We start from the raw sequence: 27585 nt of genomic DNA, 5'->3' as shown, positions 1-27585 counted from the left end.
TTCGACTCGGGGGGGTCCCTGGACCGACGAATAAATTGTCGCTGCGTGCCCCAGCCCAGATGGGTTGGCGCGAGACGGAACACAAAGGGGGGAAAATCGTGGCTTCGTGTTGCCCTACGCCAGAGTGGATGCACTTGCAGTAGGGGGTTACAAGCGTTCGCGAGGGAGAGAGAGAGAGTCCCGCGCGACCACCCTCCCGTACGAGGGCCCTGGACCTTCCTTTTATAGATGTAAGGAGAGGGTCCAGGTGTACAATGGGGGGTGTAGCAATATGCTAACGTGTCCGGCAGAGAGGAGCCAGAGCCCTATGTACATGCCAACGTGGCTGTCGGAGAGGTGCTAGAGCCCTGTGCATGCGATGTCGTGGCCGTCGGAGGAGCGCTTGAGCCCTGTAGAAGCACAGCTGTCGGGGCTGTCGGGACCTTGCTGACGTCTCCTTGCTTCCGTAAGGGGCTGAGAGCCACCGTCGTCATGGGCGCACATGGGGAGCCATCATTTCTTGTCACCGAGGCGAGCCTGGATGGGACGCCGGTCTTGTTCCCCCGTAGCCTGAGCTAGCTAGGGGTAGGGCAATGATGTACCCCCTGCGACGTGGTCGTCCGAGCCCAAGGTCGGGCGAGGCGGAGACTTCTCCTGATGCCGAGGCCGGGGTCGGGTAAGGACGCGATTCCTCCCGAGGTCGAGGTTGAGTCTGAGCCCTGGGGTCAGGCGAGGCGGAGACCGCCTTCCGAGGTCGAGGTTGAGGCCGGGCCCTGGGGTCGGGCGAGGCGGAGACCGCCTTCCGAGGTCGAGGTTGAGGCCGAGCCTTGGGGTTGGGCGAGGTGGAGACCGCCTTCCGAGGTCGAGGTTGAGGCTGAGCCCTGGGGTCGGGCGAGGCGGAGACCGCCTTCCGAGGTCGAGGTTGAGGCCGAGCCCTGGGGTCGGGCTAGGCGGAGACCGCCTTCCGAGGTCGAGGTTGAGGCCGAGCCTTGGGGTCGGGCGAGGCGGAGACCACCTTCCGAGGCCGAGGCGGGGGCCGAGCCCTGGGGTCGGGCGAGGCGGAGCTTCCTGTGGTGCCTGAGGCTGGACTCGGCTGCTGTCAGCCTCACCCTGGCGTGTGGCACAGCAGTCGGAGCAGGGCAGGCGACGCTGTTTTCCTGTCAGGTCAGTCAGTGGAGGGGCGAAGTGACCGCGGTCACTTTGGCCCTGCCGACTGAGGAACGTGTGTCAGGATAAGATGTCAGGCGATCCTTGCATTGAATGCTCCTGCGATACGGTCGGTTGGCGAGGCGATCTGGCCAAGGTTGCTTCACTGCGAAGCCTGCCCGAGCTGGGCCTCGGGCGAGTCGAGGGTGCGCCCGTTGCTTGAGGAGACCCTCGGGCGAGGCGTGAATCCGCCTGTGTCTACTGTTCCCGCCCGAGGCTGGGCTCGAGTGAGGCGGGATCGTGTCCCTTGAGTGGACGGAGACTTGACCTGAATTGCGCCCATCAGGCTCTGCAGCTTGTGCTGATGGTGATTACCAGCCGAGTTTAAGAGTGTTGGGGGTACCCCTAATTATGGTACCGACAGTTATACTATCAAAATTTCGTTCGAATCACATAGCTTGTCATAAATACCATATGCTATATCAATCACTCGTTTTTGTCAAAAAGGGACAATTCCAAAGTCCAAACCGACAATTATTCTCAGGTGTGTGACACACGTGAGAAGTGACGACCCAAAATAGATGACACGTAGGTTTCATTATTCTACTGCCGTAATATTAAACAATAGTCTATTATCGGAATATTAAAACAATAATATACTACACATTGCTAAAATAATTAAATACTTCATCGTAGCATGGAGTCGTACCTAGATGATCGTGGCACAGCCGCACAGGCACGGGCAGAGGCGATGGTAGTAGACATTGATGAAGATATACTAGATCACTGACCTTGATCTTTCCTTAATAGTTGGCACCTGAATTAGTTGACATGGTAACTCAGTCGATAATTTTATATGCTAACTCAATCGATAATTTTATATGTATTAGCCTGCTGAAGTTAGTATATACATCATTGTATAACTAGGAGAGTGCACGTGCGTTGCAACGGGAACGTATAAAACTACGATAAACTATGTACAAATGCGTGTTATACTTTTATAGATCAGTGCCCGTGCGTTACAACAGAGACATATAATATCTCGATAACTTATATATGCACATGTGTTATTTATACAAAATGTGTCTTATATTGTTATAGTAAGATGCCCGTCCTAACGATACTACAAACCTATAAGCCTGACTATGATGGAGCCTCATTGCATTCATAATTCAATCCATCTGAAGCAAGGGCAAGTGATTCTCGATGATCCAACTCAGTGTATTTCAGAAAAGAAGCAGCACGCCAACACTGAAACAAATAATAAAGAAATTTATCATATTTGGTAAATTCAATGTAAAAGCAAACAAAGTAATACCGGTTGGTGCCTAGCTTACCAAGGCTATGTTGAACGCATGCAGTATGCTCTGTGGCTCCCGCACAACTAAATAATTATTTAAAATATATTCAAGGAACTGGTTGGCCAGAAAGAGTACATTATCCTGCAGTTGTGAATAATGAAAAAATAGTTCAGAACCAGAGGATCAGATACTTCCACAAATAATGATATCAGAAGGACACTAAATGCAACAATAGGAGCAGAGAGGGAGGGAAAAAGTTAGCAGGAAGATTATACATACTGGTAGCTTTAACACCGTATTTAGCTTTAACAGCTCACGCTTAAGTTCAGCGTGAAGACTTTTAGATGTCCTCATGTTTTCCACTCCTTCAGAATGAATTTATTAGAAAAATGTAATATCTACTCCTACAGAACAAAAATACTACTTTCAAATTGTAATTTCAGATTGTTTTACCTGTCTCAGGAAGTAGATGAAGGTCAGCACTTGGAGTACTCATTTCAAGAAGCAGGTCATGATTATTTACAGAACACAGATGATCATTATCAAAATCAGGATGGCACCCATCTGGCAATCTCTGAAGTTTCTGAAATTGAATTTCCTTAAACTGTAAAGATTAGAAAATGTGGGTTTCAGTAGCCAAAAAATAACAAGTGGGGAGTAATGAAAATCAGGTAAAGAGTACTGTCGGGGACCATAATTAGGGGTACCCTCAAGTCTCCTAATTCTCAGCTGGTAACCCCCATCAGCATAAAGCTGCAAAGGCCTGATGGGTGCGATTTAGTCAGGGATCGTTCTATTCGAGGGACTCGATCATGCCTCGCCCGAGCCTAGCCTCGGACAAGGGCAGCCAACCCCGGAGGATCTCCGTCTCGCCCGAGGCCCCCCTCCAGCGACGAACATACTTACGGCTCGCCCGAGGCCCTATCTTCGCCAAGAAGCAACCCTGACCAAATCGCCGCGCCAACCGACCAGATCGCAGGAGCATTTAATGCAAAGGTGGCCTGACACCTTTATCCTGACACGCGTCCTCCAGTCGACAGAGCCGAAGTGACCGCAGTCACTTCGCCGCTCCACTGACCGGCCTGACAGAAGGACAGCGCCGTCTACGCCGCTCCGACTGCTGTGCCACTCGACAGAGTGAGGCTGACAGGCAGTCAGGCCCGACCTCAGGCACCATAGGAAGCTCCGCTTCGCCCGACCCAGGGCTCGGACTCGGGCTCAGCCCCGGAAGACGACGAACTCCGCTCCGCCCGACCCAGGGCTCGGACTCGGGCTCAGCCCCGGAAGACGACGAACTCCGCTCCGCCCGACCCAGGGCTCGGACTCGGGCTCAGCCCCGGAAGACGGCGAACTCCGCTCCGCCCGACCCAGGGCTCGGACTTGGGCTCAGCCCCAGAAGACGACGAACTCCGCTTCGCCCGACCCCAGGGCTCGGACTCAGCCCTGGCCCCAGCCGACGGTCTCCGCCTCGCCCGACCCAGGGGCTCGGACTCGACCACGGCCACGGAAGACAGACTCGACCTCGACCTCGGAGGAGCCTCCACATCGCCCAACCTAGGGCGCGGACCGACCACGTCGACAGGAGGCGCCATCATTACCCTACCCCAAGCTGACTCAGGCTACGGGGAACAAGACCGGCGTCCCATCTGGCTCGCTCCGCTAGATAGGCAATGATGGCGCCCCGCACGCTCTGTGACGACGGCGGCTCTCAGCCCCCTTACGGAAGCAAGAGGACGTCAGCAAGGACTCGACAGCCCCGACAGCTGTCCTTCCGCCAGGCTCCAGCGCTCCTCCGACGGCCACGACACCACACGAACCGGGTGCCAAAACCTCTCCGGCTGCCACGACGACATGTACTTAGGGCGCTAGCTCTCCTCCGCTAGACACGTAGCACTCTGCTACACCCCCCATTGTACACCTGGATCCTCTCCTTACGCCTATAAAAGGAAGGACCAGGGCCCTCTTACAGAGGGTTGGCCGCGCGGGGAAGAGGACGGGACAGGCGCTCGCGTGAGGCCGCTCGCTCCCCCTCCCGCGTGGACGCTTGTAACCCCCTACTGCAAGCGCACCCGACCTGGGCGCGGGACGAACACGAAGGCCGCGGGATTTCCACCTCTCTCACTCCCATCTCCGGCTGCCTTTCTTCCCCCCTTCGTGCTCGGCCTCGCGCCGACCCATCTGGGCTAGGGCACGCGGCGACATTTCACTCGTCGGCCCAGGGACCCCTCGGTCTCGAAACGCCGACAGTTGGCGCGCCAGGTAGGGGCCTGCTGCGTATTGACGAACAGCTTCCCGTCAAGCTCTAGATGGGCAGTCTCCAGCAACCTTTCCAGCCCGGGATGGTGCTCCGTTTTGGGAGTCTTGAGTTCATGTCCCTCGATGGCAGCTACGACATGATACTCCTTCCTCCGCCGTGCGACAGCGACAATGGTGGCCGACAGCCCGCCCGCCGGCGGCGGAATCGACGACGTCTTCCCTGCGTGGTGGAAGAACAACATTCAAGCTCACCCCGCCCTCTCCCCCGCCGACGGAGGAGGAGGCGGGGCAACCAAGGCCAAGCAGAAGGCAGCCCCCCATCGGCTGTCGAGCAAGTCGACGGCGCCGGCGCCCCAACAGGGGGCGCGTCGGGCATCGACCTCACGCTTGAGACGAAGACAAGCGCCGTCTCCCCGCAACACGCCAATTCCGAGCAAACGGACGACGCCAGCACGCTCGCGAAAGGCTTGCTGGGCGTCACCCTCGCACCTGAGACGACGTTGTAGTCAGTCCCTGACGTGACTTCATCACCGCCCGTCGACCAAGAGGTACCGACCGATTCCCATCTCACGCCCCTTGGATTCAGCCTCGACCCGCCAAGCGGCTTCGCTTTGGCGGACGCTCTCGTAGAGGCGAGTCCAAACCCTCTGGGGTATCGTATGCGGTCACCCTGGGACCGGCTGACGGACGTCTCGACCTACGAGCCCTCGGGGTCCGAGGAAGATGACAAGCCCGACTTCTGTTGGGATTTCTCTGGACTTGGCAACCCCAGTGCCATGCGGGACTTCATGACCGCATGCGACTACTGCCTTTCCGACTGTTCCGACGGTAGCCACAGCCTCGGCGACGAGGACTGCGGCCCAAGTCGTGAATGTTTCCACGTCGATCTAGGGGGTCCCTCCGAAGGCAACCATCTCGGTATGCCGGAGAACAGTGATCTCCCTAGGCCTGTGCCACGCGTTGACATCCTACGGGAGCTAGCTGTGGTCCCCGTTCCGGCGGGGGGTCATGACCCACAGCTCGAGCAAATCCGCGGGGTGCAGGCCAGGCTCGATGAGGGAGCAGGAGCACTTGAGCCGATCCGCCGGGACGTCGGGCAGGAATGGGCGGGCCAACCTCCAGCCGGAGAAATGCGTCATCTACCCCAGGGTATCCAGCACCGCATCACCGACGATGTCAGGGTAAGGCCGCCGCCCGCTTCCAGTGGGGTCGGCCAGAACCTGGCTGCAGCGGCAATGCTTCTCCGCGCGATGCCAGAGCCATCAACCACCGAGGGGCGGCGAATCCAGGGAGAGCTCAAGAATCTCCTGGAGGGCGCCGCGGTCCGACGAGCCGAGAGCTCCGCCTCCCAGAGGCGGGGGTACCCCTCGGAACATCGTGCCGCGACTTCCCGATTCATGCGGGAAGCCTCGGTCCACACCGGGCGCATGCACAACACAGCGCCTGCGGCCCCGGGTCGCCTCGGCAACGAGCACCATCACCGCGACCGTCGGGCCCACCTCGACGAGAGGGTGCGTCGAGGCTACCACCCCAGGCGTGGAGGACGCTACGACAGCGGGGAGGATCAGAGTCCCTCGCCCAAACCACCCGGTCCGCAGGCCTTCAGCCGTGCCATACGACGGGCGCTGTTCCCGACCCGGTTCTGACCCCCGACTACTATCACAAAGTACTCGGGGGAGACGAGACCGGAACTGTGGCTCGCGGACTACCGGCTGGCCTGCCAACTGGGTGGAACGGACGACGACAACCTCATCATCCGCAACCTCCCCCTGTTCCTCTTCGACACCGCTCGCGCCTGGTTGGAGCACCTGCCTCCGGGGCAGATCTCCAACTGGGACGACCTGGTCCAAGCCTTCGCCGGCAATTTCCAGGGCACGTACGTACGCCCTGGAAACTCCTAGGACCTCCGAAGCTGCCGACAGCAGCCGGGAGAGTCTCTCCGGGACTACATCCGGCGATTCTCGAAGCAGCGCACCGAGCTGGCCAACATCACCGATTCAGATGTCATCGGCGCGTTCCTCGCCGGCACCACCTGCCGCGACCTGGTGAGCAAGCTGGGTCGCAAGACCCCCACCAGGGCGAGCGAGCTGATGGACATCGCCACCAAGTTTGCCTCTGGCCAGGAGGCGGTTGAGGCTATCTTCCGGAAGGACAAGCAGCCCCAGGGCCGCTCACCGGAAGATGCCCCTGAGGCATCAACTCAGCACGGCGCCAAGAAGAAGGGCAAGAAGAAGTCGCAAGCGAAACGCGACGCCGCCGACGCGGACCTTGTCGCCGCCGCCGAGTACAAGAACCCTCGGAAATCCCCCGGAGGTGCCAACCTCTTCGACAAGATGCTCAAGGAGCCGTGCCCCTATCTTCAGGGGCCCATCAAGCACACCCTTGAGGAGTGCGCTATGCTTCGGCGCCACTTCCACAGGGCCGGGCCACCTGCAGAGGGTGGCAGGGCTCGCGACGATGACAAGAAGGAAGATCACCAGGAAGGAGAGTTCCCCGAGGTCCGCGACTGCTTCATGATATACGGTGGGCAAGCGGCGAACGCCTCGGCTCGGCACCGCAAGCAAGAGCGTCGGGAGGTCTGTTCGGTGAAGGTGGCGACGCCAGTCTACCTAGACTGGTCCGACAAGCCCATCACCTTCGACCAAGCCGACCACCCCGATCACGTGCCGAGCCCGGGGAAATACCCGCTCGTTGTCGACCCCGTCATCGGCGACGTCAGGCTCACCAAGGTCCTCATGGATGGAGGCAACAGCCTCAACATCATCTACGCCGAGACCCTCGGGCTCCTGCGTGTCGATCTGTCCTCGGTCCGGGCAGGCGCTGCGCCTTTCCACGGGATCATCCCCGGGAAGCGCGTCTAGCCCCTCGGACAACTCGACCTTCCCGTCTGCTTTGGAACGCCCTCCAACTTCCGAAGGGAGACCCTTACGTTCGAGGTGGTTGGGTTCCGAGGGACCTACCACGCGGTACTGGGGAAGCCATGCTACGCGAAGTTCATGGCCGTCCCCAACTACACCTACCTCAAGCTCAAGATGCCGGGCCCCAACGGGGTCATCACCGTCGGCCCCACGTACAAACACGCGTTCGAATGCGACGTGGAGTGCGTGGAGTACGCCGAGGCCCTCGCCGAGTCCGAGGCCCTCATCGCCGACCTGGAAAGCCTCTCTAAGGAGGTGCCAGACGTGAAGCGTCACGCCGGCAACTTCGAGCCAGCGGAGACGGTTAAGTCCGTCCCCCTCGACCCCAGCAGCGACGCCTCCAAGCAGATCCGGATCGGCTCCGAGCTCGATCCCAAATAGGAAGCAGTGCTCGTCGACTTTCTTCGCGCAAACGCCGACATTTTCGCGTGGAATCCCTCGGACATGCCCGGCATACCGAGGGATGTCGCCGAGCACTCGCTGGATATCCGAGCCGGAGCCCGACCCGTCAAGCAGGCTCTGCACCGATTCGACGAAGAAAAGCGCAGAGCCATAGGCGAGGAGATCCACAAGCTAATGGTGGCAGGGTTCATCAAAGAGGTATTCCATCCCAAATGGCTTGCCAACCCTGTGCTTGTGAGAAAGAAAGGAGGGAAATGGCGGATGTGTGTAGACTACACTGGTCTAAACAAAGCATGTCCGAAGGTTCCCTACCCTCTGCCTCGCATCGATCAAATCGTGGATTCCACTGCTGGGTGCGAAACCCTGTCTTTCCTCGATGCCTATTCAGGGTATCACCAAATCAGGATGAAAGAGTCCGACCAGCTCGCGACTTCTTTCATCACACCCTTCGGCATGTACTGCTATGTCACCATGCCGTTCGACTTGAGGAATGCAGGCGCGACGTACCAGCGGCGCATGAACCATGTGTTCGGCGAACACATTGGCCGGACGGTCGAGGCCTACGTCGATGACATCGTAGTCAAGATGAGGAAAGCCTCCGACCTCCTTTCCGACCTTGAAGTGACATTCCGATGTCTCAAGGCGAAAGGCGTGAAGCTCAATCCCGAAAAGTGTGTCTTCGGGGTGCCCCGAGGCATGCTCTTGGGGTTCATCGTCTCCAAGTGGGGCATCGAAGCCAACCCGGAGAAGATCGCGACCATCATCAGCATGGGGCCCATTAAAGACTTGAAAAGCGTACAAAGAGTCTTGGGATGTCTTGCGGCTCTGAGCCGCTTCATCTCACGCCTCGGCGAAAGAGGCCTGCCTCTGTACTGCCTCTTAAGGAAGGCCGAGTGCTTCACTTGGACCCCTGGGGCCAAGGAAGCCCTCGGGAACCTGAAGGCGCTCCTCACGAACGCGCCCGTCTTGGTGCCCCCCCGTTGCTAGAGGAGCAGGCTAAAATAGCCTCGGGGCGAACAACGTTCCCCCGGACGCCTCCTCCCGAGACCTGCATCAACCCTCCGTCAAGATCGACGACACGCCCGAGCCCGGGGCGCCCTCGACCCAGCCCGAGGTACCCTTGGCTCAGTTCGAGGTACCCATGGTTCAGCCTGAGGTACCCTCGGCCCCCGAGGGTGAGGCACTACGCGTCGAGGAGGAGCGAAGCGGGGTCACGCCTAATCGAAACTGGCAGACTCCGTACCTGCAATATCTCCACCGAGGAGAGCTACCCCTCGACCGAGTCAAAGCTCGGCGGTTGGCGCGGCGCGCCAAGTCGTTCGTCTTGCTAGGAGATGGGAAGGAGCTCCACCACCGTAGCCCCTCAAGCATCCTCCAGTGATGCATTTCCATCGCCGAAGGCTAGGAGCTCCTACGAGAGGTACACTCGGGGGCTTGCGACCATCGCGCAGCACCCCGAGCCCCTGTTGGAGACGCCTTCCGACAAGGTTTCTAATGGCCGACGGCGGAGGCCGACGCCACCCGAATTGTGCACACCCGCGAAAGGCGTCAGTTCTACGCAAGGCAGACCCACCCCTTGCGGAAGACACCCGGGGGCTACACGCACCCCTGGGAAGGGCCGCTCGTCATCGCCAAAGTTCTGAAGCTCGGAACAAACAAACTGGCCGACAGTCAAGGCGAGGTCAACACCAACACTTGGAACGTCTAACAGCTACGTCGCCTCTACCCTTAAGATGCTTTCAAGTTGTTCATATACCTCTCTCCCACGCAAGGTTTAGTCATCAAGGAAGGGTCAGCCTTGCCTCGGCAGAGCCCAACCCTCCCTCGGGGGCTAAAAGGGGGGAACCCCCTCTGCGTCAAAATTTTCAATCAAAAAGGCTTTTGTGTTCCCCTGGCTATGTCGAAAGCAGGACCCCAAGGAGCGAACGCGGGTGCATGTAAGTGGCAAGGCTGACTGAGCCGAGGGACTCCTACGCCTCTGGGTTACGGATACCTCACTCGTCACCCCACCACGAAAAGTGACTCCTACTTGGGGAAGCCACCCTGCTACTGACGGGCGGGGCCGGACACGCAAAATGAAAGGAAAAGGGGCACGACTTTATGCAACGATAATAAAGTGTTTAGGCCTCAGCGGCCGCAAAAAGACACACGTGCATCCAACAGAAATTGCTCCGACAGAGTTAGGCGTCGCCCAGGGAAGGAGCCGCGCCTTCGGCTTCGTCCCCGCCCTCGGCAAAGTCCACCCCGGCTTCGGACGACGCCGTAGGCGGGAGGATCTCTGCCTCGAAGGTGGTCGCCAGCACTGCGCTCGGACCCTCGGCGGCCGCGTCGAGCCTCTGGACTTCTGCCAGGGCGGCTTCATCTTCGTCAGGAAGGCAATACCCCTCGCTGACCCGCTCCAGGTCCACGACATAGTGGGAAGCGAGCACGGCAAAGGCCCGCCTGACGCCGTGGTGTAGCGCCTCGCGGAGTCTGTCGCGCACATGATCGCTCAAGGCCTGCAGGCGACTTTGAGGGGAGCTTCCTGAGGGGACGTCGCCGAAGCCAAAGACCTGGCAGAAGTCCGAGATGGCCTCGAACATGGCCACGTGGTCAGCCTCCCTCTGCTCGGCCGCCCCGACAAGCGCCCTGGTGGACTCATCAAGGGCGGACTCAAGCTCTACGAACAGCCAGAGCGCAAGGCCTCAAACACAAGCAGAGGAAACAAGCTGAAACGAAAACCGGAAATGGCCAGGACATACCTCCGGCTCGGGCACGCTGCTCCGAAGCTGTGGCCTGGGCTACGGCTAGGTCCGCTGCAAGGGCTCCAGCCCGGCTTTCGGCCTCGGCAGCCCGGCCCCGGGATTGGTCTCGCTCATCGGCGACCTGGTCGAACTCCGACTGCCGCCGCTGCACCTCTGCGCGTGCCGCTGCCGCCTCTGCGTGGGCCGCTGCCGCCTCTGCTCTCAGATCAGCGTAGAGCAACAGAAGGTCCACCACTTCGGCGCCCTGCTGGGAGAGGCGCGTAGTAGCCCCGGCAAGCGAGGTCCTCAGGGATCGCCGCGAGCCCTAGATATCGACCTCGTGGCGGATGAACGACGACTTGGCGGCGCTCAGATCCGTCAAATCCTGAGGGAAGTGTTGGGGACTTGTTCTCAAATGCTATGAATTAAGAACAAGGCAACATAAAATGTTAAATGTTAATGCCCTTCGTCCGCTGAAGCATTATTTCCTTAAGGATATAATGAACTTCGGACGAAGGTTAAAAACGATACAATTACGAAGGTTGAATCTTCGTAATTGAACTCTCAGAGATTATATAAAACAATGCGAGACATGAGGCATTAAAGACAAGTAAATTATAAATGAACAACATCATTTTCATATTATATAAACTTGATGTATTCAAATATTACATACATTTATACCTCTGCCTTGGCAAAGAATAATTTCCGAGTGATGCGATTGCAATTACAGGAACGCGTGAACAGTAAAGGAATACTGTTCACTATTTATAGGCACAGGACACAGCCTGTGAGGAATTACAATCATGCCCCTCATAAAAGTTTACAACATTGATTCAGACCTTTATGGACTAAAAGGTCATTCTATCTTTAAGTCGGTTCGACCCTTCATCTTCGGATATGCTGTAATACCGAAGCTTCATGAATGGTGCCTTCGGCGTCACGTACGAGCAGCTTCAGCCGAAGCTGTCTTTTTCTGCAGGACCTTCGGCGACGAAGCATGGTCCCAACAGTAGTCCCTTCGCGGTGCTAGATCGTTTTTCGTAACGAGCTTGATCCATGAAAAAAGTCTCTTAGGCTTCAGGAAGCCGAAGGTCCGAAAAACACCTTCCCTGAGCTCGTTGTCGAGAAACGATACAGTTTCCGAGCGCGTAGCGGTCCCACCCTGCAGGGTTACTGTTTGGTCTCTGCGGTCCACCACGCAGCGGGTGTGAGCAGCTGTTTGGTTGGTGTAAAAATCCTGACGATTCACCTTCTTACCTGCAGTACTATATAAACAGATGGGTAGGTGTGAAGTTACCATAGCATTCATTGCTATTGCACTGTTTTGCTGCCAAAATTTTTAACCATAGCCGAAGCTTGACTCTCGCAATCAGACGAAGCTCCAGTTTAAAGCCTACTTCGTCAGAAGAAAAGCTTCAGGAGAGGAAGTTATTTAGTTCCCAAGAAATTCAGAATTAAATGGCCAGAGTGCGCTCTACCGCTAGAGTTGAGCGTGAGGGAGGCGAAGCCGAAGGAGCGGAGACTGTTCCTATCTCCGAAGCAATGCGACGATCCGGATTGATGACCTCGGAAGGAATCCCCACTGCCGAGACAGAACAGACTGTTGCCGATACAGAACAAGTTGTTGCCGAAGCGGAGGAAGGAGATATTGAGGAAGCTGCTTCCGATGATGATTACCATATCGCCGTACCGAGCAAGCCCAGCCACTTGGACTTCGGAAAGTCGACTGTCTCCAAGGCTGATTTCTCCAAAATGGTGAAGTCGGGCTATTTCAGTGAAAATGAGAAGAAGCTGCTTCGCTTCGGGGGGGAGGAAACTACCCCGAAGCCAGAAAAGGATGAAATAGTTATTTTCAAGAGTTTTCTGAAAGCTGGGTTGAGGTTTCCTTTGAATAGAATGATTTCTGATGTGCTGCAAAAGTTTGGGATCTATTTTCATCAGCTGACACCTAACGCCATTGTCAGGCTTAGTGTTTATATCTGGGCTCTCCGAAGCCAGGCGGTGGAGCCGTTTGCCGACAGCTTCTGTCGAGTTCATGAGCTGCATTACCAGACTAAGGCCAGAAAAGATGGATTGCATGAAAATTTTGGTTGCTATAATTTTGCTTATCGGAAAACCACGAAGTTTCCTATGATCAGCTACCGAAGCAAATGGCCGGCAGGCTAGAAATCAGAATGGTTTTATGTAAAAGTTGATGAAGACAAAGAGAAGCTGGTACAGAGCCCTCTTGAACTGATCTTCGGAGAAACAAGACCCCGATGCAAAATGGCAGTAGAAGGTCCAACTTGGGCTGCACTGGCTGAATTCAAAATTATTGCAGAACATATTGGCACTAGAGATTTAGTGCAGGAATTCCTGGCCTTCAGGGTTTTTCCAACTATGAAAGAGTGGACCATGCCGAAGCTTAAAGGGGAAAAGAAAGAGGGGGAACTTATCAGACTACCTTATTATTATAAGTTTAAAAATATTTTAAAGCACCCTGCCAAGAATGGCTCGATACAATTGAAACAATGAGTAATGAAATTCTTAGAAATTACTCCAAAAAAGAGGACCAGCTGATGACAGCAGCCTTCGGTACTCGGCCAAAGCGAAGGCTGAACAGGGTGCTTGACGCTATAGGATTTGAATATGCTGACTATGGTCGAGTGGGCGGGGATGCTGGAGGTCCGAAGCGAAAAAGAATTGCCAGCGCTACTGACGAAGAGGTCGGCAAGGTAGCCAAAAAGAAAAAGAAAGATTCTGAAAAACTTAGCCCTGAAGAGTTAAACCCTGAACCGAAGGTAGCCACTACAAGAAAGAGAAAAAGTGCATCTCCAGAGCCGGAAACGCTGGTTCGAGAAGAAGATACTCTTGCTACTCCTTCTGCCGTTGAAGTAGAAGAGATTATGAAGGTAATGACTGAACCCTTGCCTATCAGGCTAAGTCCGCTGGCACTGGAACTGACGAAGTTTTTTCAGAAGGACAAGGCAGCTTCGGCAGCAGAAAGTCCTGCGAAGCCGAAAAAACGGAGAATTATTCAAGTGACAGATGTGATCCATCAGACACCGCCACCGGCGACGGTGTCAAAAATTGTCTTTGCCGAGACTGCCGAAGCCGAAGGCGCCGCAGCCGAAGCTACTGGAGTGGAAACCACTGAAGCTGAAACCGGCGAAGCCGAAACTACCGGGGCCGAAGCCGGGACCACCGAAGAGTCGAACCTAGAAACCACACTTGAGGTTATTGACAATATACTCCTGAAAATGGCTGAAGAAGAAGCTACTGTGGCTGCGGTGAACACGACAACTGAAAAGGGGAAAGAGCAAATTGATGAAATTTCGGAAGAAGGAGATTTTAACTTTCAAGATTTGCTTGGACAAGAGTTAACAGACGCCGAAAAAGAGGAGTTGAAAAAATATGCCATATCTTACGGATATAAATCAGGGGCTATGCTATTTGGTGGGGTCAACGAAGGGAAACTAAGATGCCTTCGGAACCGCACTGAGGCCAAAATTGTTAGAACCCTATCCAAAAGCATTGGCTTGCCGAAGCTGGAAGCGGACTTGTGCCGTTATCAACGACACCATATCGCCGGAAGCTTGCTTTATGCTAACTTCAAGGTGACGAATATTTTTGTTATTTTATTACTATTATTATTATTATCTTTTAGGTCGTGTTCTAATGAAGATCGTTTCGACAGAGCATATTATTAAGCAAGGTTCTAAAAATGCAACAAGATCTGGAAGAAGGGAAAAACAAAGCCGTCATTCAAGATTTGGCTGAAAAAGTTGAAAATTACGAAGCTAATCTGAAAAAGAAAGACTTCACAATCCAAGACCTTGAAATCATGGTCAAAGAGCACGAAGGTGCATTAGGAAAGAAAGATTTTGTTATTCAGACCATGGAGGGTTCTTTGGCTGAAGTCCAAACTGAGAATGACAAATTAAAGAATGAATTGCTCCGACAGTCTGAAAAATTCGAGCAAGAAAAGAAATATCTTGAAGCAAGCCTGAAAACTGAAGTGGATAAATACTCAAATTTGCAGAAATCCTTTAAAGAACTTCAGGAGAAATGCTTAAGCTTCGGCAGCCGATGCGTGCAGCGGTTGAAGGATGTGTTTCACTCTGTTGGAGCTAGCTCTGCGAAATTTACACCTTCAGCTGAAAATCTGCCGAGAACATTAGAATATATTGAAGGCGAAGTTGATGCCCTTGACGAAGTTATTGGTGGGCACGCCGACTTCTGCGCCCTGGTAGCTTCTCGGGGCACAGCTACTGCTTTTTTGAAGGCTGGCTGCACGCATGGAAACATTGTGAACAGACCAAACTTCAGCTTGTCAGCTTCAGATTTGATAGATGTCCCAAGCCTAGCCAGAAGCATCGGAAATAGATTCATGACCCAGATCTGGGTAAGTGGCGGGCGAAAAATGGCAGGCGACGAAGCTCGAAGCCATCTTAAGCCGGTAAGAAACTTATATTTGTTACTTTTACCTTCTCCTTTGAAATTTGCACCTTTCTTACTCTGCTGTTTGGTATACACAGGATGACGAAGCTGAAGAATGACGACGCTGAAGTTTAACGAAGCTGAAGACGAAGCCTTAGCTGAAGCTTAAAGTTGTTTACAATATGCTTTCCTGCAAAAATTCTGGAGAAACTCTTGTAAAATAGCTATGAAACAACTTATGTAAATTTGTACATACCTTGTAATATATTCTGTCTCCCTTATCCGCATGCAGACTGCTTTGCTGTGGACGAAACTTCTCTTTTGAGCCGAAGGCGAAAAACACCTTCCCTTCTTTTCGTACACAACGAAGCATAAAAAAAATTCTTCGAATCTTTTCCTCATTTCTGAAGCACCTTTCTTCTTTGTGTAGTATGATGAAGATTCTATATATGTCTAAATGAATGTTTATGAATGCAAATGACATGATGAAATGTACTGTGCAAATGGATATTGGGACACATATTCAAAAACCATAAGCACAGCCCTTCATCTCCTCAAGAATGATACAAATCTTTTTGCCGTTTACTTTTCGGCTTCACCGTTTACTTTTCGGTGTATCAGCGTTGACTTTTCGCTGTAAGCCTCCCTTGGGAGCTTCTTCGCCTTTTACTTTCAGTGGAATCAGCGTTTATTTTTCGCTGTAAGCCTCCCTTAGGAGCTTCTTCGCCTTTTACTTTCAGCGGAATCAGCGTTTATTTTTCGCTGTAGGCTCTGCATTCCCTTAGGAACGACTTTTGAGCTTCTCCCTGTTTCCTTTTCTTTTTACCTTTGCGTTTACATTTACATTTTTGGGGGATGTCATTCTCATAGAATTGAAATAAGGAAAATTACATATTGTGGCCCCATTAAAAACCTTTCTCCCCCTTTGGAAAGGAAAAGGGTGCCACAAAAAAGAATATAAAAAATTTCATCAAACTAAACATAATATCGCCGAAGCTCATCCGCATTCCACGATCTAGGAATGTCGCTGCCGTCCATATCCTTCAATCTGTAGGAACCGGGTCTTGACGAAGATACTACTAAAAAGGGGCCTTCCCACTTCAGCTGTAGTTTACCTACTGTCTCAGGATTGACTATTCTTCGAAGTACCAAGTGTCCTGGTTTAATGTTCTTCAGCTTGACCTTTCTGTCACGCCATTTTACTGTTTCAGCTTGATATTTATTGATGTTTTCCATAGCTTGAAGTCTAATCCCTTCAATAGCATCTTTTTCTACAGAACAATCAGCTTCGTTTTCGCCCTCTACCGAAGCTACTATCCTTATTGATCCTGTTTTGGCCTCTTCTGGGGTTATTGCTTCGTCACCAAACAATAGTTTAAAGGGTGTAAAGCCTGTTGACCTTGACATGGTTGTGTTATGACTCCACACCACTTTGATTAACTCGTCTGGCCACTTTCCCCTGGGTTGATTGAAGATTGACTTCATTATTCCTGTCATTATGATCCCATTGGCTCTTTCGACAAGTCCATTTGACTCTGGGTGTCGGACTGATGCAAAATGGATCTTCGTGCCGATTTGATTACAAAATTCTCTGAAGGCTTCAGAATCAAATTGTGTCCCATTATCCACAGTGATAGCCTTCGGCACTCCGAAGCGACAAACAATGTTTTGCTAGAAAAACTTTTGAATAGTAAATGAAGTTATTGTGGCTAAGGGCTTCGCCTCAATCCATTTGGAAAAATATTCCACTGCCACCACCACATATCTTAAGTTCCCCTGTGCTGGTGGTAATGGACCTAGCAAATCCAGACCCCACCTTTGCAACGGCCAAGTGGGTTGTATTAATTGAGTTAAAGACGAAGGTTCTTTTTTGATCTCTTGCACATTTCTGACAACCTTCGCACTTTTGAACTAAATCCACTGCATCCGAAGCTGCCTTTGGCCAATAAAATCCTTGGCGAAAAACTTTCCCAAGCAAGGGCCTAGATCCAATGTGAGATCCACACAGACCTGCATGTATGTCCTTCATTAATTCTATACCTTCGGATCTGGATAAACACTTGAGCAATGGGGAACAGACCCCACGCTTGTATAGCTCCCCTTCTATTATGACATATGGTCGAGCTCTTGCTTCTATTCTCCTGTTATATGCTTCGTCGTTTGAAAGAAAATTACCCTGGAGGAAAGAGATAATCTCAGTTCTCCAATCTTCACTATAAATAGGGGATATATTAAGGATTGCACTTTCAAGAAGCTCGACCGAAGGTGCTTTTATTGTTTCAAAAAATACTTCCGAAGGTATAGGCAGCCCCTGGGCTGCTGACTTAGCCAATAGATCAGCGTATTCATTTTCTCCACGAGGAATATTTTTGACAGAGAAACCTTCGAAGGAAGCCTCAATCCTTCGGACTGTATCTAGATACTTTTCAAGCTTCGGGTCTCTTGCTTTGTAGCTCTTGTCAATATGACCAGAGATAACTTGAGAATCAGTTTTAAGAATAGCCCTTCTAATTCCCATTGCCTTTAATTTCTGAAGACCCAAGAGCAGAGCTTCATACTCAGCGATGTTATTTGTGCAACTGAAATCAAGTCTTGCCGCATAACAAGTTTTAACTTTGGAAGGTGAAACCAACACAGTAGCCGCTCCTGCTCCGAAGGTTCCCCAAGACCCATCGCAAAACACTGTCCATGCTTCGGCATCTTTATTTGTTTCTTCCTCCTGAGCCCCTGGCGTCCAGTCAGCAATAAAGTCTGCTAATGCCTGGGACTGAATCGAAGATCTATGAACATAATCAATACAAAATTCATTGAGCTCTGCAGCTCATTTTCCAATCCTTCCAGTAGCTTCTCGGTTTCTCATAATATCCTTCAGAGGTTGTGAAGAAGGAACAATTATGTTGTAAGCTTGAAAATAGTGCCGAAGCTTCCTGGAGGCCATCAAAACAGCATATAGTACCTTCTCCAATTCTGTATAATTTTTCTTTGATAAACTAAGAACCTCGGATACGAAATATATTGGGGCCTGCCTCTTAACTTGACCTTCAAGCTTCTCCTGGACAAGTGCTGCACTTACCGCTGAGTGTGAAGCTGCCACATATAATAACAAAGGAGCCCCTGGCGTAGGTGGAGTTAATGTTGTTAGATCTATCAAATACTGCTTTAGCTCTTCAAAGGCCTTCTGCTGGATTGGTCCCCATTGAAAGACTTCGGCTGACTTCAGCACTTCGAAGAATGGTAAGTTTCTCTCTGCTGATCTGGACATGAATCTATTGAGAGATGCCAGCCTTCCTGTCAATCTTTGAGCCCCCTTTTTTTGTACTTGGTGGCTCCATTCGAAGTATAGCTTCGATTTTACTTGGGTTGGCCTCAATTCCCTTTGTTGAAACTAGGCAACCAAGAAATTTCCCCTTCTTTACTCCGAAGACACATTTTTCTGGATTCAGCTTTAGACCAGTCTGTCTAAAATTAGCGAAGGTCTCCTGTAAATCAGCAATGTGGTTATCCTGCTTCGTGCTTTTTACAATGATATCATCAACATAAGTTAGTACATTCCTACCTAACTGAGAATGTAGAACCTTTGCTGTCATTCTGCTGAAGCTTCCTCCAGCATTCTTAAGCCCCTCAGGCATCCGAAGGTAACAATATGTCCCACTAGGGGTTATGAAGCTGGTCTTCGGTTCATCCTCCTTCTTCATCCAGATTTGATGATAGCCTGAATAGCAATCCAGCAAACTCATAAGTTCTGATGAAGCTGCTGCATCGACTAAAGAATCTATCCTTGGCAATGGAAACTCGTCCTTTGGACAGGCCTTATTGAGGTCAGTAAAATCGATACACATTCTCCATTTATCATTGGCCTTCTTCACCATAACAGTGTTAGCCAACCATTCTGGGTATTTTACCTCTCTAATAACTCTGGCACTGAGGAGTCTTTTCACTTCATTCCGAGCACCTTCGGCCTTGTCATCAGACATCTTCCGAAGCCTCTGCTTCCTGGGTCTGAAGGATGGATCAACATTGAGCGAGTGCTCAATAACATCCCTGTTAACTCCGCAAAGATCATTAGCTGACCAAGCAAAAACATCTTTATTGTTGAACAAAAACCTTATCAAGGTTTTCTCCTGCTCTTCGGACAATTGAGATCCCAATAGCACCTTCTGCTCTGCTATATCCTCACATAAGAGCATGGGTTTCGGCTGGTCAGCCGAAGCAGCTTTTTCCCTTCTGAACTTGTATTGCTCACAAGCTTCAGTTCCATCTATATTATGGATTGCTTTTGAGTCTGTCCAATTTCCTTCGGCCCTTCTGGCAGCTTCTTGACTTCCATGAATAGCAATGGGCCCTTGGTCCGAAGGTATCTTCATGCAAAGATAAGCTGGATGCAGAATTGCTTCGAAGGCATTAAGAGTACCACGACCAATGATTGCATTGTAAGGGTATTCCATGTCAACAATATCAAACATGACTTGTTCAACCCTTGTGTTGTTGATAAATCCGAAGGCCACTGACATTGAGATTTTGCCGAGTGCTACAATCTGCCTTCCTCCGAAGCCGCAAAGGGGATGTGTGGCATCAAGAATTTTATCTTCGGGCTCTTGCATCTGTCTGAAGGCTTTAGCAAATATGATATCAGCTGCACTGCCTGTATCAACCAAAACATTGTGGACCAGAAATCCTTTGATAACACAAGAGATAACCATAGCATCGTTGTGTGGGTAATCCTTGAGTTGAAGGTCCTCTTGGGAGAAGGTAATAGGAATGTGAGACCATCTTGACTTGATGAAGGGTCCTTGCACCTCGACATGTTGTACCATTCTCTGTGCCTCCTTCTTCTGCTTCTTGTTGGCTGGCTCTGAACATGAACCGCCTGTTATCGGGAGTACCAGCTTCGGAGCCGAAGCAGCTCCAGCTTGATTGTTGAACGAAGCCATCAGCTCAAAAACGTGGAAGTGAGTTCACCGGAGGTGGGCGCCAATGTTGGGGACTTGTTCTCAAATGCTATGAATTAAGAATAAGGCAACATAAAATGTTAAATGTTAATGCCCTTCGTCCGCTGAAGCATTATTTCCTTAAGGATATAATGAACTCCGGACGAAGGTTAAAAACGGTACAATTACGAAGGTTGAATCTTCGTAATTGAACTCTCAGAGATTATATAAAACAATGCGAGACATGAGGCATTAAAGACAAGTAAATTATAAATGAACAACATCATTTTCATATTATATGAACTTGATGTATTCAAATATTACATACATTTATACCTCTGCCTTGGCAAAGAATAATTTCCGAGTGATGCGATTGCAATTACAGGAACGCGTGAACAGTAAAGGAATACTGTTCACTATTTATAGGCACAGGACACAGCCTGTGAGGAATTACAATCATGCCCCTCATAAAAGTTTACAACATTGATTCAGACCTTTATGGACTAAAAGGTCATTCTATCTTTAAGTCGGTTCGACCCTTCATCTTCGGATATGCTGTAATACCGAAGCTTCATGAATGGTGCCTTCGGCGTCACGTACGAGCAGCTTCAGCCGAAGCTGTCTTTTTCTGCAGGACCTTCGGCGACGAAGCATGGTCCCAACAGGAAGGAAGCGGGGCGTCACAAGAGACGCCTTGGTCACAAAAAGGTATGCCTAAAACCATTACCTAGAGGATTTTGGGGATGTCCCTGCAGAAGACCTCCAGCGATGACCGGAGCGACCCCACCGTTGCTTCGGCGCACTCGCGGAGCTCGTCCCAAGACTGCTCCTCCCGCTCGTCATCGAGAACGAAGAAGGGATCAGAAGCCCCACGGGTCCGGGACTGGAGCAACTGGCGCCGCCCCTCGGAGCTCCGCCGCGCAGCGACAAGGCTGCCGCTCGGTGGGACGGATCGCGTTTCCACGCCCCCCTCCTCCGAGGCACCAAGCGCCGACGCCTCGGCCATCTCAGCGTCGGCAGCAACGGGTCGCTCCCCGACTGGGACGGCAGCGGCTTCAGCGGCAGTAGGCGCCAGCACTGGCGGCATGTCCGGTGGGCCCAGGGCCACGTCTGCGCCAGCCGCCTCCTCCAGCACGATGGCCGCCTTGGCAGAAGAGCCGGCTCGGGAACTCGCTCCACGACGGCTGGTGCCGCCAGAGCCCCCCGTTGTGGAGCGCCTTGCGAGAAGGCCAGCTGAATAGCGAGGCCCGGCGCGACACTGGCTGCGGAAGCCGACACCGTCTTAAGGGCCTTCCGGGGAGCCAGATCGGTCAGGCCATGGCTTCGCTTGCTGAGGAGGAAAGGAAAGTCGCGGTCGGGACATACGAATGAGAAGCCAGGACGAAGACGCTCCAAGATACTTACCGCTCCGGGCCATGATCAACCGCGCCTGAGGGGAGGTCTCTCGGATCTCGACCCCCGAAGACACCGCCGAGGTCCACCTCGCCGCCAGCTTCGGCATCACCCTCGCCTTGGGCACCTTGGACGCCCAAGAGACGGACTGCCCGGGCGTTGCCACGGCGACCTGAGGGTCACCCTCCTGCGCTGCCGGTGTGGCCGACGACTCCCGAGAAACAGACGCCTCGACCTGACTCCCCGGGGTCACCTCGACTTCCCCGGCCGAGGGGTCAGGTACCCCCTCGGTCTGCCCCCGCTCGTCGGGCCGGGACCTTGGCGTCTCGACTCCGGGAACTGACAGCGCCAGCCCACTCGGGGGCTGACTTGACGACTCCTGGCCTAGCCTCAAACCCGGGCTGAGGCCGAGGCGGGCAGCCATGTCGTCGTCCTCGTCATCATCTTCATCGTCGTCGTCGTCAGGCGTCTCTGGCGACGGCTCCCTCGGGAGCCCCTCCCTCTCCTGCCGACGATGGAGCTTCTCCAAGGCGTCTTAGGCCCGCGTCCGCTCGCGGGCCCGGGCTTTCTCCGCGTCCTTCTTCTTCTTCTCCTCCACGGCAACCCGCCGCGCTACTCGGTCCACCGCGTCCTCCGGGACCCGTGGCCGGGAAGGCTTGTGCCACCCTACCTCCTGGAGACGGACAGAAATCCCGACCGTAAGGACCAAAGGCAACCTGACGCAAGGAGAAGGAAGGAGCGGACACTCACCAGGGTCACACACCCGTGGTCGGGCGCATCAAGGGCTGAGAGAAGGCGCTGGCGTCCGGTTTTCCCAACGCGACGGCCACCCGCCCGTGGAGAACATCGATGGGAAGAGGATCCAAGGACATCCGCGAGCCCTCCAAGTCAGCCTTCGGTGTCATCTCCCAAAGAGACAACCGCCGCTCCGCCAAGGGAAGCACCCTACGGCGGTGAATGGCGGCAATCACTCCCGCGGCAGTAAGTCCTCCTTTCCGCAACACCTCCAGGGCCTTGAGAAGGGGCTCGAGGTTTTTCTGCCTGTCGTGCGGGGTCCCGTAGCGCCAGGTATCGGCGGCGGCGGTGACCACTCGTTGAGAAAACGGCGGAAGCATCTCGCCGTCATTCCGGAGGTAGAACCACCGGCGCTGCCACCCTTTGTTCGAGGACGCGAGGATGGCGGGGATGTACAGCGACGCCCGCGACTGCCTCAGCTGGAGAATGCAACCGCCGGCCCGCACTGCCGCGCGGACCCTTCTCTCTCCCATCGGCGAAGCAAAAAGCTCTGCGGAGAAGAGATGAGTCCACAAGTCCCAGTGGGGGGCGATCCCCAAGTATCCTTCGCACAACGCTACGAAGATGGCGGCCTGCGAAATGGAGTTGGGACTGAGGTTGTGCAACTCCACCTCATAGTTGTACAGGATCGCCCGCATAAAGCGGCTTGCCGGCACGCCGAACCCCCGCTCGTGGAAGGAGACGAAGCTCACGACGTACCCCGGCGGCGGGGACGGGGCGGTTCCGCTCGCAGGAGGAATCCACTCCGGCTGCCTCTCATCAGAGAGAGGGCGAAGTAAACCCTCGGCAACAAGATCCTCCAGGTCCTCCGCTGTGACTGTGGAGAAGGGCCATGGATCGCGCGGCGAGATGATGGTCACCCGGTCGGCCATCGCCGAGCAAAAGGGGTGGCGACGGAAAGGACTGGGTGGGCGGTTTCTTTTCTCCGGCTAAACCTCTCAGGTTGCGAAAACCTAAGAAGGAGGCAAGAAGCGGAGCAAAGGACCGTCGCCAGACCCTCCCCCGAGTATATAAAGACCAAGGCGAGACCCGTTCAACGTTTCGCCCGGACCCGCCGCGGGATTCAAAAACCCAAGGCGAAACGGCCGTTCCTCGAACGGCTCGGGCACGCGCAACGGCCGCCCCGCAAACCGCTCGCCCCATCGCATTAACTCCGCGGCGGGATAGGCGGTGCCTCTGGCAGGAGAAGCGAGCGACACCTCACCTTCGCCATAATGACCGCGTCAAAAAAGTTACGCCACGTCATTCGATTTCGTATCCTTTTCCTTTTCCTCTTTCTCTCTCTTACAATAGGGACCGAGAAAGGGGGATAACCCAAAAAGGGCCCTTCTCCGTGAAGGAACCAGGCTCCGAGCCTCCCTACTGATCAGAGGTTCGAAGGCTGGCCCCTCGGAGGGGTTCAACAGCCGCCTCAGAGCACGTGGGCTCCACACCCACTACTGGTCAGAGGTTCGAAGGCCGGCCCCTCGGAAGGGTTCAACGGCTGCCTCAAGCCACTCGGGCTCCGCGCCCACTACTGATCAGGGGTTCGTAGGCTGGCCCTCGAAGGGTTCACAGCCGCCTCAGACACAGAGCGAGGGATGACCATGGGTACGTTCGATACATAACCAAGGCTCGGGCTACGCTCCCGAGGTACCCTAGGACATTTCCGAGACCAGTGGGAACGATCTTGTAACGGAATCCCATCAGAGGGAGGCATCGAGCCCTCGGACCCCGTCGACAGGGGACCGGGTCCGGCAGATCACCCGCAGGTACTTTTGGGCGCGCCTCTGGGCCTCTAGCCGACCCCTAACAAATGGGGCACGGACGTCCGCTCGGATTACCCGCCAGCAGCTCACCGGAGACACCATGTTCAGCGCCCACCGAGGGCAACATGGCGCTTCCCCTCCTCCTCCTTGCGGAAAGGCGACGCAGGGGCGTATGTAAAAAAGTCGAGTCTGCCCCTGATCGTCCTCTCGCCCTGTGCAGAGGCTCGGGGGCTGCTCTCGCAAACTCGGCTCCGGCCAAACCGTTGACAGCGTCAACATACCAGCCCGAGAACTTGAAACCCGACCGTGCAACCGGGCTACGAGCAACTCGCATGAGGGAACGACCAGACCAGCCGAAGCATTACGTGAGGCATTAAGACCTCGGAGGAGTCAAACCACTCCTCCGAGGCCTCGGGGGCTACACCCGGCGGGTGCGCTCGCGCGCACCCACCGGAACAAAACGCAACCGAGAAAGGCTGGTCCCCTTGCAAAAAGGTGCAACGAAAGCCTCCAAGCGAGTGCTAACACTCCCTTCGAGGCTCGGGGGCTACTGTCGGGGACCATAATTAGGGGTACCCTCAAGTTTCCTAATTCTCAGCTGGTAACCCCCATCAGCATAAAGCTGCAAAGGCCTGATGGGTGCGATTTAGTCAGGGATCGGTCCATTCGAGGGACTCGATCACGCCTCACCCGAGCCTAGCCTCAGACAAGGGCAGCCGACCCCGGAGGTTCTCTGTCTCGCCCGAGGCCCCCCTTCAGCGACGAACATACTTACGGCTCGCCCGAGGCCCTGTCTTCGCCAAGAAGCAACCCTGACCAAATCGCCGCGCCAACCGACCAGATCGCAGGAGCATTTAATGCAAAGGTGGCCTGACACCTTTATCCTGACACGCGTCCTCCAGTCGATAGAGCCGAAGTGACCGCAGTCACTTTGCCGCTCCACTGACCGACCTGACAGAAGGACGGCGCCGCCTGCGCCGCTCCGACTGCTGTGCCACTCGATAGAGTGAGGCTGACAGGCAGTCAGGCCCGACCTCAGGCACTATAGGAAGCTCCGCTTCGCCCGGCCTAGGGCTCGGACTCGGGCTCAGCCCCGGAAGACGACGAACTCCGCTCCGCCCGACCCAGGGCTCGGACTCGGGCTCAGCCCCGGAAGACGACGAACTCCGCTCCGCCCGACCCAGGGCTCGGACTCCGGCTCAGCCCTGGAAGACGGCGAACTCCGCTCTGCCCGACCCAGGGCTCGGACTTGGGCTCAGCCCCAGAAGACGACGAACTTCGCTCCGCTCGACCCAGGGCTCGGACTTAGGCTCAGCCCCAGAAGACGACGAACTCCGCTCCGCCCGACCCAGGGCTCGGACTTGGGCTCAGCCCCAGAAGACGACGAACTCCGCTTCGCCCGACCCCAGGGCTCGAACTCAGCCCTGGCCCCAGCCGACGGTCTCCGCCTCGCCCGACCCAGGGGCTCGGACTCAACCACGGCCACGGAAGACAGACTCGACCTCGACCTCGGAGGAGCCTCCACATCGCCCAACCTAGGGCGCGGACCGACCACGTCGACAGGAGGCGTCATCATTACCCTACCCCAAGCTGACTCAGGCTACGGGGAATAAGACCGGCGTCCCATCTGGCTCGCTCCGCCAGATAGGCAATGATGGCGCCCCGCACGCTCTGTGATGACGGCGGCTCTCAGCCCCCTTACGGAAGCAAGAGGACGTCAGCAAGGACTCGACAGCCTCGACAGCTGTCCTTCCGCCAGGCTCCAGCGCTCCTCCGACGGCCACGACACCACACGAACCGGGTGCCAAAACCTCTCCGGCTGCCACGACGGCATGTACTTAGGGCGCTAGCTCTCCTCCGCTAGACACGTAGCACTCTGCTACACCCCCCATTGTACACCTGGATCCTCTCCTTACGCCTATAAAAGGAAGGACCAGGGCCCTCTTACAGAGGGTTGGCCGCGCGGGGAAGAGGACGGGACAGGCGCTCGCGTGAGGCCGCTCGCTCCCCCTCCCGCGTGGACGCTTGTAACCCCCTACTGCAAGCGCACCCGACCTGGGCGCGGGACGAACACGAAGGCCGCGGGATTTCCACCTCTCTCACGCCCGTCTCCGGCTGCCTTTCTTCCCCCCTTCGCGCTCGGCCTCGCGCCGACCCATCTGGGTTGGGGCACGCGACGACATTTCACTCGTCGGCCCAGGGACCCCCCGGTCTCGAAACGCCGACAAGTACGCAATTAGAGAAGAAGAATCATTTATCTGCTTTCAGGCATACCTTCTTTGTTTTTGTGGTGACAGTTGATTGCTTGGATTTAGCAACTTCATCTACAAAATTAGACACAAATTAGATATGCTAACATATTTGCATGAAACGTGTCGTAAATAGCCAATAGTGGTTATCACATTTCTCTTCCATATGGAATCTAGTGTAGATGTTTAGCAAAAAAAAATTGTTGCGTATATGTCCAACACACTATGTTTTTGGTAAAAATTCCAGATGCTTATTTCTTGTATGCATTTAATTGTGTAAATTTTCTAATCCCGTGTGTACTATCAGTTTATTCCCATATGAAACTTCAACTGTTTGTAAGAAATAGACAACCCCTTGATTTTGCTGGTAAACAACAAAAACAATTTGTGGTCTAGTGGATAAGGAGAGGATATCAAGTACCTGTGTGTTTCCCTTTTAGGGGTGTAAATAGTCCCAAGTAGTGACTTGTCCGCGTATCCGAGGCGCAACAGCGCTGCAAGCTCGCCGCAGGCCGTGGGATAGTCCCAGGGTCACGACTGGTATGAATTGGGCCCACAAGCTCAAACAAAATTCCTCCCATCGAAGTTGCTGGAAAATTCTAAGAAATAGTACAACACCTGCACATGCACGAATAGAAAGTAAGCACTGGTTTTATGTCAGGATACATATAAAAGACAAGAAACTAAAATCACCTCAAAACGTCTGGTGAAAGAGTTGTTAATCGATGACACAAGATAATATAACAAACAAAGAGAACCAATGATAAAAATTTAATCAATATGAATAATATCAATAGTATTGTGATTACTCGACCAAGGACCTTCACCAATTCCATGTTACATTTACAGAAATTGCCAAAATCGCAATACCTGAGCATGGATCATGCTACATAAAGTCCCTCTGCAGCTCCAGGATAATGAACTAACCAATGAAAGCATGTTTTTAGGCAAAGAAACAACAAACAAAAGGTTTCATGAATATAACTTGACCTACTAATGATTGGCCAAGTTGGATTTTGAGCAAAAATGATTTGCATGGACCAGTTCCAATAATTGCAAGCACCTATGACCTGACACAAGCTATAGTTGGCTTGTTTTTTAAATAACATGCACCATAGAAATCCTTATTTCTGAAAATATCAAAATCATCGACATGTTCTTATCTGCCTATCCGGATTCTTTCTATAATATTAGAAGCAAGAATTACATGAAAACGAACAACATATTACACTGACACAGAACTAACCTCAGTGACCTCTTCACCTTTTTTTATTCTTCCTCCTCTTTAGACTGTTCAGACAAGGATGAAGAATTACATTATGTATA

The 27585-nt window shown here is 53.5% G+C and overlaps 1 protein-coding gene across 1 annotated transcript; it reads right to left on the bottom strand.

Annotated features, from left to right (window-relative positions):
- Window positions 1–2104: 2104 nt before the first annotated feature.
- On the bottom strand, window positions 2105–27544 carry LOC118473537 (uncharacterized). The gene is made up of 7 exons (XM_035963328.1): window positions 27506–27544; window positions 26681–26877; window positions 26285–26334; window positions 2880–3024; window positions 2706–2791; window positions 2463–2567; window positions 2105–2376 (listed from the first exon to the last, which is right to left on the bottom strand). The coding sequence occupies exons 2-7, from the start codon at window positions 26838–26840 to the stop codon at window positions 2269–2271; spliced, it is 654 nt and encodes a 217-aa protein (XP_035819221.1). The 5' UTR covers window positions 26841–26877; window positions 27506–27544; the 3' UTR covers window positions 2105–2268.
- Window positions 27545–27585: the final 41 nt, after the last annotated feature.

The sequence above is a fragment of the Zea mays genome, chromosome 10 (assembly GCF_902167145.1).
Source record: "Zea mays cultivar B73 chromosome 10, Zm-B73-REFERENCE-NAM-5.0, whole genome shotgun sequence".
Lineage (NCBI taxonomy): Eukaryota > Viridiplantae > Streptophyta > Magnoliopsida > Poales > Poaceae > Zea > Zea mays.
Note: the sequence above shows the minus strand (reverse complement) of the source record. Positions and strands in the feature narration are given on the sequence as shown.

Excerpts from the sequence above, each read along its gene's own strand:
- LOC118473537 (XM_035963328.1), bottom strand. The coding sequence starts at position 26,840 with ATGGGAGGAATTTTGTTTGAGCTTGTGGGCCCAATTCATACCAGTCGT. Across the intron at positions 2,792-2,879 it reads TCATCTACTTCCTGAGACAG|GAGTGGAAAACATGAGGACA; the intron begins GTAAAACAATCT and ends TTCATTCTGAAG. Across the intron at positions 2,568-2,705 it reads ATACGGTGTTAAAGCTACCA|GATAATGTACTCTTTCTGGC; the intron begins GTATGTATAATC and ends TCACAACTGCAG.